We start from the raw sequence: 13,330 nt of genomic DNA on the forward strand, positions 1-13,330 counted from the left end.
AAGAACAATTTCAAACTCATCGCGCAAAAAAAAAAATGGCGCGATGCTTTACTACTCGTCGCATGAAAGTTATACGAACGAAGGTTTTCGTCGTACGATATAAAAGGGTACAAGTGCGCTTTGTGACTAGTTCATCTCGAAAAGTTTGCGAGACGAAAAATATTAGAGGCGCGTGGTAATGCAAAACGAAGTTATATGATGCGCTTAATTTTGCGCAACGACTAGTAGGCGTTGCGCAATTGTAATTTTTATAAAAATAAATAAATAAATAGAATAAAAGGAAAATTAAAAAAAAAAATTCATACTAATGACAAAAAAAGCAAATTAATGAATAAAAAAATAATTTTTATTTATAATATGAATAGAAATGTACGTACAAATATAAAGTTTTTAAAAGAAAGCAGGAACAAAACTATGAAAAAAAAGCGGAAAAATCTATTGGAATGTCGTTCGAAGGATCTTGCTATTGGTTAGGGACGGGGTCAGAGGTCGATGGGCCTGATTGCTGTGCTTGCTCGGTGTGGAAGGGATGTGAGGGCAATGGTCCAGATTAACCAAGGAGATGTATTCCGGAGGAATTGAGGGCTTGTACAAGCATCAACATTGGAGACTTGTACGATGCCAACTCACTCCTTAGGTCAGCAACTTCTTACGTCAAAGTCGTTACCTGGCTCTTTGACTGCGAGGATGACGGGGCTCTACTCTCTCGCCTCTTGGCATTTCCCATCCCCCGACAATAAGTCCCTAGCCTCCGACCGAAAGTTTGGTCCAACGTCTCTGTCACGATGTGAAACCCTGCATCCTCAGGGGGATCCACAGACTCAATCAGTGTGTCCGAGGGAAGCTAGGAGGCGGACTCTTAAAGCATCGACTAACTCTTCACCACCATAGTCGCCTGTGAAAAAAAAACATGGATTATTACTAGAAAACAATTTGAAATAATTAGTATAAATATTGAATGCATAAGAAATTACTTACATGAATGGACTTGGTCAACTCATTCCCAGGCCAAACATAAACGTCAGCAAAGTCGTCGATCTCCAAAAATTTTGAACCCTCATGAAATCGAAAATGATAAGGAAAATGTTAGTAAGAAAAAAAAATTTATTAGCCGCATTTTAAAATTGGAAATGAAAGATGTAATATATACCTTCTGTCGTGCCTCCATCCTATACGAGAAAGGTCTCAAACCCGAATGGTGGAGAAAAGTCTTTTTCTCCTGATTGATCTTGTTCGCCTCCGCCTTCTTCTATTATAAAAAAATAAATAAACGTATTAGTTGTAATACTTAAAGAAAATAAAAATAAAAATAATAAACATTAGTAAAAATTAAAAAAAGTAAAATGAAATAAGTCGTAATTAAAAACGCACCACATAGCCCGACTCCTGAAAATGACCGCAAAGCCAAACCTAACTATCTTGTCGGTCCTCCGACTCCTTCAGACAACCCTCCTCGAGAGTGACCTGTGGATCATCAAATTGCTGGAAACATTGGTGCATGTCACTCTTCCACTGCTTGTAGCGTTCGGAGAAAAGCTGATTGAGGTACGCGAACATGTCCTCGTCCATGTCTTCCAAATTGTAGTTTGTCTGCAATGTAACAAATATTTTGAAAGTATTAGTAATAAAAGACAGTAATAAATATAAATATATAAATTTTACATGAAAAGCATTAAAACGGTTAGGCTATTCCAAATTCTGAGCATCGGACCATTCTCTGGGTCTGAGGTGATGCTCTTTCTCCTCGTCAAACTCTTTATCCTTCTCTCGCCACTTGTGGTCCTAAGGCAACCATCTTCGATGACCAAGGTAACAAACTTTTTCGGCGTGCCAACTAGATGTTACGTCTTCCTTGCATACAGGGCATGCCATATAACCTCTAGTGCCCCACCCGAAAACCATTGCATATGCGGGGAAATCGTTCACAGTCCATATCACTGCAGCCCGCAAAGTGAACATCATGCCAGTACATTTATCGTATGCGCGCACACCGTGTGTCCATAAATCTTTTAGCTTATTCACCAGCGTCAGTAAGTATACATCGATTGATCTACTAGGATCCTCAATTATCAATAGTCATCATCATGTATTCGTTTTTCATACATTTCCATGGTGACAAATTATACGGAAATACAAAAATCGGCCAAGTACTGTGGTGTTGGTTTAAAACCCCAAATGGATTAAATCCGTCAGTGGCAAGTCCCAATCTAACGTTACTAGAATCAGCAGCAAACTCAAGGAATGTTCGATCGAACTCTTTCCATGCCTCCCCATCAACAGGATGCTGCATCACATCGTCGTCTACCCGTTTTTTTTTATGCCATCTCATGTCTGTGGCAGTATGCTTCAACATATACAGTCGCTGCAAACTAAGTTTCAGGGGTAAATAACGCATAACTTTTTGTGGGATCTTAGTTGTTCTATTCTGAAATGTCATTTTGAACCTTGACTCATTGCATACAGAGCATTTAACCAATGCTTTATTCTCTTTGTAGAATAAAATACAATTGTTTTTGCAAGCGTGAATTTTTTCATAACCCAATCCAAGACCATTCAACACCTTTTGCATGTGTCTATGGTCTTTCAGCAAACAATTGTCATTTGGAAGCATTCTCTTGAAAACCCCCAAAAAGTAATCGAAACACTGGTTCGACATACGATACTTTATTTTTCCATACATTAGTTCCACAATGGCCGTGAGAACGGAAAAGCTCTTGCACCCAGGATATAACTCTTGGTTGGCATTTTTTAATAGTTTTTTATATTGTTCGAACTCTGCACTATCTATTAGTGTAGGCTCGTCATCTTCCCCTTCCTGATTGGTGTTTGTCGATGCAAATGGAAAAGCATCATTTATAATATCCATGACTTGTTCATTAGGATCCACAATAGGTTCAACATTATCCACTCTTATGACGTTTGAAGATGAAGCATTGTCTAATTGTTCCCCATGAAGGTTTCAAGTATTATATGTATCAATCATTCCATTCCTTACTAAATGAAATTGAACATTTTCAATTGTCTCCCTTAACGTGTTGGTACACCTCCTACAAGGACACCAGATTGTAGTTGCACTCAGGTTGTGTGTACGTGCAAAATCAATAAAATCCTCGATTCCATCCAAGTATTCATCCACGCATCTATTCGAGTTATGTATCCACATCCTGTCCATAATTCCTGGAACCACAATAACAATACAACAACTTCATACAAAATGATAATGTCACCTTATGCCTCCGGTAAGGCCCTATCCTATTCAGGAATGCATAGTCATGTCACGTAATTTACGGCTATATCAGATTAGATTTCGATGTGGATGAATTTCGGCAGCATCTCAATACAATTCTTCAGGTGTACAACCCGAAGAACGTACAAAGATGACACTGAAATCTCCACAATCGAAACCTAATCCTTCAACCATAAACTACGCGTCATAACCGTGTATTCACAAACTGTCCAAATAATGGGACAATTCAAGAATTAATTGGACCGCAGTCATGCTATCGCATCCATGCACGAAATCCAACTAATCCTCGAATGGGAAACTAAGTTTTACTAAAAATAAAAACAAGTACGAAGTTAATTTCAATTAACTCCGTACATCACAACACATATTTGTACGTCACGTACAAATTTAACAACATAATATAAATATAATTTCACAACACAATATAAACAATACAAGCTAAGTTCAACATAATTTAATTAGTTTTATATGTTTAAAAAATAAAACAAAGAAAATACCTTCTCAATCGTTCTCCACCATTCGCTAATCACACACAATATCCCTATAGACAATGAAATTAATGACGTTAGTATGAATTTACATTCATACTTTTACCGTAACGACAAAAAACGCTTATTAGACACATCGAGATAGCTCGATCAACCAAAAGAAGAAAATGGAGGGAGTATTACATGATGAAATTGAGAGAAAATGAAAATGACAGATGACTGATTGAGCAAAATCGAAAAGATAAGTGCAGAGGCATAATCTGCAATTATTTTTTTGCAGTTTGCCTCTACACATTACTGAATCCAGATTTAAAAGTTCACTTTTGGACGAACTATTTTGCGCGACGAAATAGGTATTCGTCGTGCAAATGTCATTTGCTTTTGTCGCACAAGTTTACCATTTATTTATTTTATGTCCTTTACTTTACAATTTATTCTTTTCAACACACTGTGCGACGAATGAATGTATCGTCGCGCAATGCATATTTTTAATTTTTTTTCTATTTTTTTATTTCTATATATTGTAAAATTTCATTTTATCATAAAAAAAAAACTCAAACCTAATTAAACATTAAATTAATTAACAAAACCAGTTTACTATCCCAAATAGAAATTATAATTAATGCAAATATTAATACTCATCCACATAACATATATTTATTCATTAAATTAAATATAAAGTCCACAAAATCCTTTTTTATTTTTTTTTTAAAAAAAAAGCAACCCTCATCAACTTTAATCCTCCGCCCACAACACATCAAACTTCCACTGCCGAAAACTCTGCTTGAAAAGCCCATCTACATAAATTTGTTATTTCTCATCGGTTTCATCAACATCCCAATGAACCTACATTAATGCCAGTAACAACAAATTAGTAGTTTAAAAAATATTACGTTTTAACAAAAATAATTGTTCATTATTTACCGAACCTACCGATAACTCTCCCAGCATGGACTTTTTCAAGTCCTCAGGGACTTTTTTCCAAGACTCAAACTTGGCAGAACAATCCCTCTGCACCAAATTCCCAATGTCATACTTAAATTCGGCGTATGCTTAATCCAAAATTTTACCTTCAAAGTACAGCACTTGTTTCCGTCGATACCTCTCTATTTGCACTACAAGTTTTTTTTTTTGCCAGAACCTTCTCCAGAATCAACCATTATTTTTTAAACAATTGTTTTTTGAAAACTAGGGCTCTAAAACTATGTTTATATAGCACTAGGACACCTTTTTGCGACGAAAATATTCGTCGCGCAAATTATAAGTTCGTCGCACAAAATACGTCATTACTGTGCAATTAAGTGGAAGGTTTGAACGCATGTTGACCGTGCTTTGCGCGACAAGTACATGTATTCATTGCGCAAAGATCCCTTACGCGACGAAGTTTTTGTCGCTTAGAATATTGCGCGACGAATAAAATATTAATTATTTTTAGAATAAATATTTAAGGTATTTTATTTATTACCTTAAATATTTATTCTAAAAATAATTAATACTTTCAATATTTATTCTATAAATAATTAATACTAGAAATATTATTCTATAAATAATTAATGCCTTCAATATTTAGTCTATATATAATTAATTACTTAATCCATGCAATTATTTTCAGCATAAGTACGATATTCATTGAAGATTGTAAACACATATAAACCGAGGATAGAGTGCTTACATTAGGTTTCAATAAAAAAACCACAATGAATTGAAACATAATTAAGTCCAAATACATAATTGAAACATAATTAAGTCCGAATACGTAACATAAAAAAAACACCTTAAATTTAAATATTGTCATACAAAACATAAATTTAAAACTACTATTTGGATGATACTGGTCCATTCTGCAAGACTTAATAACGCCATCGGTTGTCACCTCCCTCCAACGCATTATCCATCAACTTCATCAATTGTTTGTTCGTATCATCATCAAGAGTATACTTAAATTGTTACACATATATGCAAATAATTAATTTCAACATATAACTAAAAATTTCACAAGCTTAATTATTAATCCATCAAGAATAATATACTCACTAATACATCATCCATCACAGCCTTCTTCACATTCCCAGGTACATCTTCCCAAGAACGCCACTCAGCAGTGGGACAATTATTTCCCATGGCTACAGCGATCGCATGCGCAAACTCAAAATGATCCCTTAAATCATGCGGGTTGGCATCACGTATAGTCTCACCCTTGTTCTTATCCGCCATCCTAGCTCGAACAGAATTTTGAAGAATAAGGATAATAGAATTATGAAGAATCAGGACAGCAGAAACAGATATTTATAGGTGGGTTAGGACCTTTGAGCGACGAATTCTTTGTCGCGCAAACACCTGTATTAAATTCGGTATTAATTCCTCGGATTCACCTGCAGTAAATGGTCAAAACTGAAAGGAACTTGCTTGACGAATTATTGGTGGCTCAAATTCTCCATTTCGTCGCTCAAGTTTTTCGCGCCGCCCTGCGTTTTCTTGCTCACTTTACGCAACGCCAGAGATTATTCATCGCATGAAGTGTTCTTGAGCGAAAAAAATCTTCGTCGCACAATGAGATTATTCGCCACGCTATTTTGTGCGACGAAGTTTATTTTTCGTCGCTCATGTACATCTTGCGTGACAAAATATTGTTCGTCGCGCAAGCTATTTTTTTCTACTAGTGATTCTCAGTTCCTCATTTCATACTAGCAATCGGACATTACCATTACTCTCATTTCGAAGCCTAATAAACACGTAAAGCTCGATAAGATGCCACTTGCATGCAAACCGAGATACACATCCCCCGACGTTCATCTTGCATTGCTTAGATGTTTCATGTATTTGCAAACTAATCGTTGGTTGTATACATTTTTTATTGGGTGACAGTAATAATGTAAGTAAACTGAAGTTTTGCACGTTCTATTAATCAAATGCCAAGATGAATGAATTGTAGATACAAACAAGCGAAAAAATTACGATACTCTAAGAAGAGTATTAAATAGTCCGCCATTTATATCAACTTCAACGACCATAGCATCGCCCAGTAACATCACAAGAGAGATACTTTTAATGTTTTTTTTTTTTGTTTTTTTTTGGGTTTTTTGGGCCGGGGGCCCCGTGGTTTGGGGGGGGGGGGGGGGGAGGGGTGCAGAGATCTTGAAGTTGCATGGATGTATAATTTGAACGAAACCCTAAAATCAACGAGGGGAAGATAGAGACCAATCATCTGTTTGAATAGGAGAACAAGACAAAGCAGTATGGGGCAAACCATTAATGCTATGTACATGGTAAAATGTCAAAGATCTTTCATCGAATCATTCTCCAATGCTGTCTTTGTGTATGCAAGAGAGAGAGAGAGAGAGAGAGAGAGGGTAAGTAGTCTCATTTCAATAAATTAGCCAGATAGGTAAGCTACAGCATTAAATGTTCTTTAGCCAAACCTAATTACTTCCTAGCTAGAGAAAAGGGAAAATCATCAGGAGTTGTTGTATCTGTTATTGGTCGTCTTAAGCTCTGTTCTTCTTCTACTTGCAAATACTTCTCCATGTCTCATTAACCAGAACCTCTCTATTTCTTCCGCTTTCCGGCCTGGAAGCCTCCCAGCTATAAGAGCCCACCTGAGCTATATACAAGTCTAGTTAGAACTCTGCAGAACACTTATATATTTTCCACTAGTTAAGACCAAAATAAGAGAACGATCAATGTATGATTCTTGCACAATCATTTGTGGATAAGTATATGATTCTTGCACTTGCACATTGTAATAGTACGAGAATTATATATTCATGGTTCTTAATCTCTATGTTCATGTCACTGCTCTAAAAATCCCCGCCTAAACCCCGTTTAAGCGCTAGGCAGCTGACCACCACCCCGATTAATGCTTAGGTGTTTGAAAATTAAGAAATGGCACCTAGACTTGTTAAGGCGCCCGCCTAGCCTGCCCAAACCTGTTTAGGCACCCACCTAGGTTGCGACTCACTTAGACAAAAAATAAATAACTTCATTTTGCATTTTATTGTTTTCAATAAATTGTAAGAGACTTGTTGAATACTTAAATGAACACATATTATATGTTTGTTTCCCATGCTTTCATTATGTTCCAATACTTGATAATATATATGTCATTCTATTGTGTAGTTTTTGATGTAATTATATACATTTTAAGGATAAAGAGACATTTGTTTACATGAAATATAATATATTTACTTAAATATGTCTAGTCCGCCAAGGCGCTAGACCCCATCCCGCCACCCGATTAGCGCCTAGCGTCTTTTAAAACCTTGCTTCATGTAAAATGGTCCAAAGGTACTTATGTCCCCTTTATTGGAAGAAACTCAAAGTTTGAATATTCTCTCTCCAATAAAATAAGAAGTTACACAAAAATATTTTGAAATTGCTATTAAAACCATTGCTTTCAGTGTTCTTTCGAGCGATATAAGTATACATGGATTCTCTGAAGGATAGGGGAGAGCCAACTTAGGCTTGGAGGGGCACGTGCCTCTTCTGACCTGCGGTTATTTTCCACTCTCTTAGTTAAATTGGTGGTCGCGTAGTCAATCAACCATGTTAGTCCTCTCTAACTCTAGGATGGAGAGAGATCATCCCCTAACCAAGGTTTCTCCCTCCACCCAAAGTTCTTCTGCAAAATCTGCGAAAGAGTAGGGTTCTAACTTCTAAAGCATTTTCCTTAGCATTATGGATATAAGAGAACGAATTTTTACCTTTTATCAACTAGAAAGTATGTTCGAACTGATGACCTCTTAATATTGATGAAAAAGTCACTAGACGAATAAAACTATTAAATGGTGAAAAAAAACATTGAACTAGGAATTTTTTTTCCTCCTCTTTCCATTCCCTCATCTCACATTCTTTATTTTGTCTTTCTTTTTCTATAAAAAATTTTTAATATAAAATATTGACGTAACTTACCCATAAATATTCAAATAGAAGGGGATGAAAGAGGAGGAAAAAACAAGATGGGAGATAATCATACTCCAAAAACATTAACAATGGTGGGGTGGTTGCGGTGGAAGTACTTTGGTTTTAAAAACTCTTTGCCATTATCACCAAACCATGGGACATAACTTTTGCCAAAAATACTTAAATAACAATCGCAATCACATGATCAAGAACTATAGTGACCGCATTTCAACAACTAAAATGATCTGCTTCTCATATATTTTTTTGCCTAAAAAGGAAAAATAAACCCAGACTTCATAAAGGTGAAACTGAGAAAGAAGATAATTTGGCACATTCGTAATTACCTGTCTCCGACGAGCTTATACATTCTGCAAATGAGATCTTCTTCTTGTTCAGTCATGTTTATGAACTCCCACTCAATACTGCTCACCTCTGCAAATTACATGCAACAAACAGATACAGAGACTTTATATATTGGAAATAACCAATAATGTATGAAAAACAATGGTGTATCATGTTAAAAAAATAAGTGGAAAAGATCAAAGAAATTAAGCCTAACTTTGCTTCTTTTTTACTTTTTCTTTTTTTAAAAAAGAAAGAAAATGAACCAAAAGAAGAGTGAAATTTGAGCAAAAAGAAGAAATGAAGAAAACCCATTAAAGATTGAACAAAAAGATGAGAACCCAGAAAGTTATTTTTGTGAAAGCGAAAGAGTTGGTGGGTTTGCCTTCAGAGCAAGAAGTGCTAGTCTTGGCTTGTTTTCTGCGGCGTCTGTCCATGCCTTCTTTCTTCTCTTTTCTTTTCAAAAAGTTGGTGGTAGTGAATTTGAGAGAATTTTAGACCGAACAGAGGGAGAGAAAACCCAAGTAAAGTTTGATGAGGGACAAAACTAACAAGAAGAATTGGATTTAAATAGTTTCCCAAGAGGGATTTCAGGAAAAACAGATTGCTGGGGTTTTAAGGAGCTTATTTTTCAAAAACATGTTTCTTTAGAGAAGAGCTTGAATGCTTTGGAGAAGAAACCAATGGAAATATGGAATGGCAGGTCCTACCGAACAAACAAAATATAATTCTGTTGACTTGTAGTTGTCCCTGTAGTCTGTAGACAAGAGTTTACAAGGTCAAAGGGTTGTTGAATCCGCTCTTGTTAAATTTACGTGAATACCCTTTAAATTGTAGGTGTAAATTTTTATTTTCTTGTGGTATTTGGGGCTTATCCGTATTTTGCCAAAGGGCTTTCTGATGGTAATACTTATACGAGGTGATGTGTCACGCTCCCAAGCTAACTAGTGCTGCATAATTCCCTAGGGTGAAACATGAGTGGCCATATAATTGGAAAATAATCACCATTAACTAATTAACTGATAAGATGTTACTCCTTCAGGTATTAGTTAGTACTCTAAATATCATTAATTAACACGTAATTCGATGCGGTTCTTGATTAGCACCATATCTAGTTAATCAGCTACTAAACAGTGAAGCTGTCTTGACAACTAGTTATTGAAATTGACTGGCACACAAAATACCTATAAGCACAAGGGGTGTGATATCTACACACCTCTTTTTACTTCTTAAACACCGTTTTAATTTTCGGCCATCGGATCGGATGAATTGAAGAATATCAAAGGACAAAAATCAACAAGAGGTGTGTGAGAAGTAAAAAAGAGTGTGTGGATAGCACACCCCTAAGCACAAATAGACTACTTGCTAGAAAAGCAATATGTGCTCCCTGGGTTTGTATTGTAATCACATGAGGTGTGTCGTAGTTTGTTTCTTTTTGTTTTACATTCATATGCTGTTGAGTTTGTGTTTCGTTTTGGTATTTTCTTTAATAGGTGCATATATGGTGAGGTTTTTTGTATGTTACTCCAAGTGAAATTTTGTGTTTGTGTGTTATTGGCTACTTCTGAATCTGTTTCATTGTTTTGGTAAATTGGTGATGGCGTTGAGCACATAATTCATGTTGATACTGAAAATAATTTTTCTTTCGCAGTTTCTCTTTGGAGACAGTGTTGCTTGTATTCAAATATTGTTATCTAGTTAGCTATGTTATGAGTATTGTATGCATACTCTCCTAGGTGTCAGTTCTCCAAGTAATTGACTTTCTAGCAGAATTGAGTTATGTTGACTTTAGAGTGCTACTACTACAATATTAGTTTTAGGTGTCGGATGATGGTGGTGGTTTAATAAGTCATTATGTCGAATAAAAGATATCCGACACATCATTTAATTAGTGTCGGATAACAATGAAATCCTGTCGGTTATATTCGTCAGTATTTTTGAATTCTTTTTTTTTATATAAATATTTTTAACATATTCCTATGGTTTTTAAGTTAATGGTGGCAATTATAACCGACAGAAATTGACTATTTTATTATTTAAGTTTCTGGCGGTTATTATTTTAGTATTCTGGCTGTTATAACCGACAAATATTGACTATTTTATTATTTTTAAATATTATATTGATTAAAAATAAATAAATAAACACATGGTTTAAATATATTTTTAAGGGGGGAATTTAACAAAATTTTGGGAGGGAATTTTACCAACATTTTTTGGCTGTCGGTTATAACCGATAGTAATGAAATTTTTTTTATCGGTTTTAACCGACAATAATGAAAATTTTCCAAAATAAAACCCCTCAATCTCTTCCTTGGACCGGTGCCTTCTCCGTTCCCCCTTCCTTCAATGAAATCATTTCAGCTTTTTACATTTTCTCTCTCTCATTTCTCTCTTTCTCTCTCTCTAAACCTTTCTCTCAATCTTTCTCTGTGAGTTCATAGTGTTCAGCAATGGTAATTCTTCAATTCTGTTAATCTGTTATCGATAGCCATCGATTCTTCATGGGTTTTCTATTACTAAATCTTTTAGTTGATTTTTCTTGGGGGAGCTTTTCGTTGGAATCTTCTTCTTGGGTTTCATTTCTTAATTGTGTTCATCATGTTCATCGCTATATGTGCTGCTCTCTCATTTGTTTCCACTACTCTAATGGTTATGATGATGTATGCTGATAAGGTTGAATATGGTGAAATCTCATGTTTTATGTTCGAAGTCTCGCAACATATTATCTTTGATTCTTGATTTCTTGAGCTATTTCTTGTTAAAGATATGAGATTTTCAATATACATATATGTTACTATGAAAGTTAATTAGTAGTATTGAAACAATGAAAGGCCAAATTGCCAATGTGATAGAGGTCAGATGCCATTGTTTGAACACCAATTGCCAAATTTGTGAATCTTGATTGAAGTTGTGAAGGCTGATTGCCATAGATTGTTACAGTTAGAATTTGTAAGTGGAGAATACTAGTTTTCTTGTTAATCTTGAAGTGATAAGTTGGTTGTGTATGCTTGTGAATTTGTAAGTGGAGAATACTAGTTTTCTTGTTAATCTTGAAGTGGAGAATACTAGTTTTTCTGCACCATATATGCAAGGGTCTGCAAGTTCTTCCTTGGATTCTCATAATCAAACTGGTGCAGGACAAGTTCTAATTCTGCTGGTATTGACTCATCAACTGGTGGAAGAAGTCGTGTTCCTCTTGGTTCAAATAATTCAACACAACTTTCTGGTTTTCAACCCTAACAACCTCAACAACAAGCATTCTATCATTTGGCACTTGCTAATGATTTTGGATTTGATTTTGTGGGAAAGAAATGATTCAGAAAGTGGTTTATATTTTTTTTATTATTAATATATTTTCTGTCCGTTTTATTCGACAGAGAATGCTCTTATTTATTCATTATTAATAAATTCTCGGTCGGTTATATCCGACACAAGTTCTGATGGTTTTAGAGTATTTTTTGTTGGAAAATTCATTTCTTGACGCTGGCAATTCTGTCCCTTATTATATCCGCCACTGTATCCATTTTCTGTCAGATTTTGCTTAATATCCGATAGTAATACACGTTTCTTGTTGATTATCATAGCAACACTAATAAATGGTTTTGTAGTAGTGTGCTGACTTAATCTAGTGAGTTCGGTGATTGATGATTTTTAGACCTTGATGTGTTTCTTTGCTTCTTATCGGATTTGTCATATCCACAAATTCACCATTATGGTGGCTACTAAATTGGCCAAGTTGGCTTGTCTAATACATAAGTCGAAGTCTTTTGATTTGAGGATCTCTTGAATGTTATCTGTAGTGTTCTCTTTGATATTTACATATTTTTTAATGTTATAATAAAACTACTATCATTTCGCTTAAAAGAAAATTTCTATCATTGTATATAGCAGGGACAATATCAATGCTTTTAGTGGTCGACTCCAGCCAGTCCCTCTAAAACTTTAACAAATTTTTAGGTGTCAGCTAGTGTAGACAATTTTGTATTTGATTTATTTACTATGTGACTGGAGAAATGCTAAGGAGACTCTCAAAGTGAGACTCTCCATAGACTCTCCATCACCTCATGTTTTCAGAACATTGATTTATAATGAAGGCACGAGAATTGTGCCAAAACCATGAGTTTATAGAGACTCCATGGAGAGTCCCACTTTTGAGAGGGTTTCCTTGGCATTTCTCATGTGACTAACTACAAATTCAGTCACATAATAAATGAATCAAATACAAAGTAGTATACACTAGCTGACACCTAAATATTTGTTAAGGTTTTAGAGAGACGGGATGCAGCCTACCACTAATAGCATCGATATTGTCTTCGCTAAATCACTTGTGCAATTATTTTATATAAAAGACCTC

General features: G+C 35.3%; 1 protein-coding gene and 1 pseudogene across 1 annotated transcript; both read right to left on the minus strand.

Moving 5' to 3' along the window:
- Positions 1-871: 871 nt before the first annotated feature.
- Positions 872-1,583, minus strand: LOC126630175 (uncharacterized; annotated as a pseudogene).
- Positions 1,584-7,079: 5,496 nt separating this feature from the next.
- On the minus strand, positions 7,080-9,649 carry LOC126628220 (transcription factor CPC-like). Its single transcript, XM_050297832.1, has 3 exons — positions 9,362-9,649; positions 8,979-9,066; positions 7,080-7,331 (listed from the first exon to the last, which is right to left on the minus strand). The coding sequence occupies exons 1-3, from the start codon at positions 9,411-9,413 to the stop codon at positions 7,190-7,192; spliced, it is 282 nt and encodes a 93-aa protein (XP_050153789.1). The 5' UTR covers positions 9,414-9,649; the 3' UTR covers positions 7,080-7,189.
- Positions 9,650-13,330: the final 3,681 nt, after the last annotated feature.

Source organism: Malus sylvestris, chromosome 7, assembly GCF_916048215.2.
Source record: "Malus sylvestris chromosome 7, drMalSylv7.2, whole genome shotgun sequence".
Classification (NCBI taxonomy): Eukaryota; Viridiplantae; Streptophyta; class Magnoliopsida; order Rosales; family Rosaceae; genus Malus; species Malus sylvestris.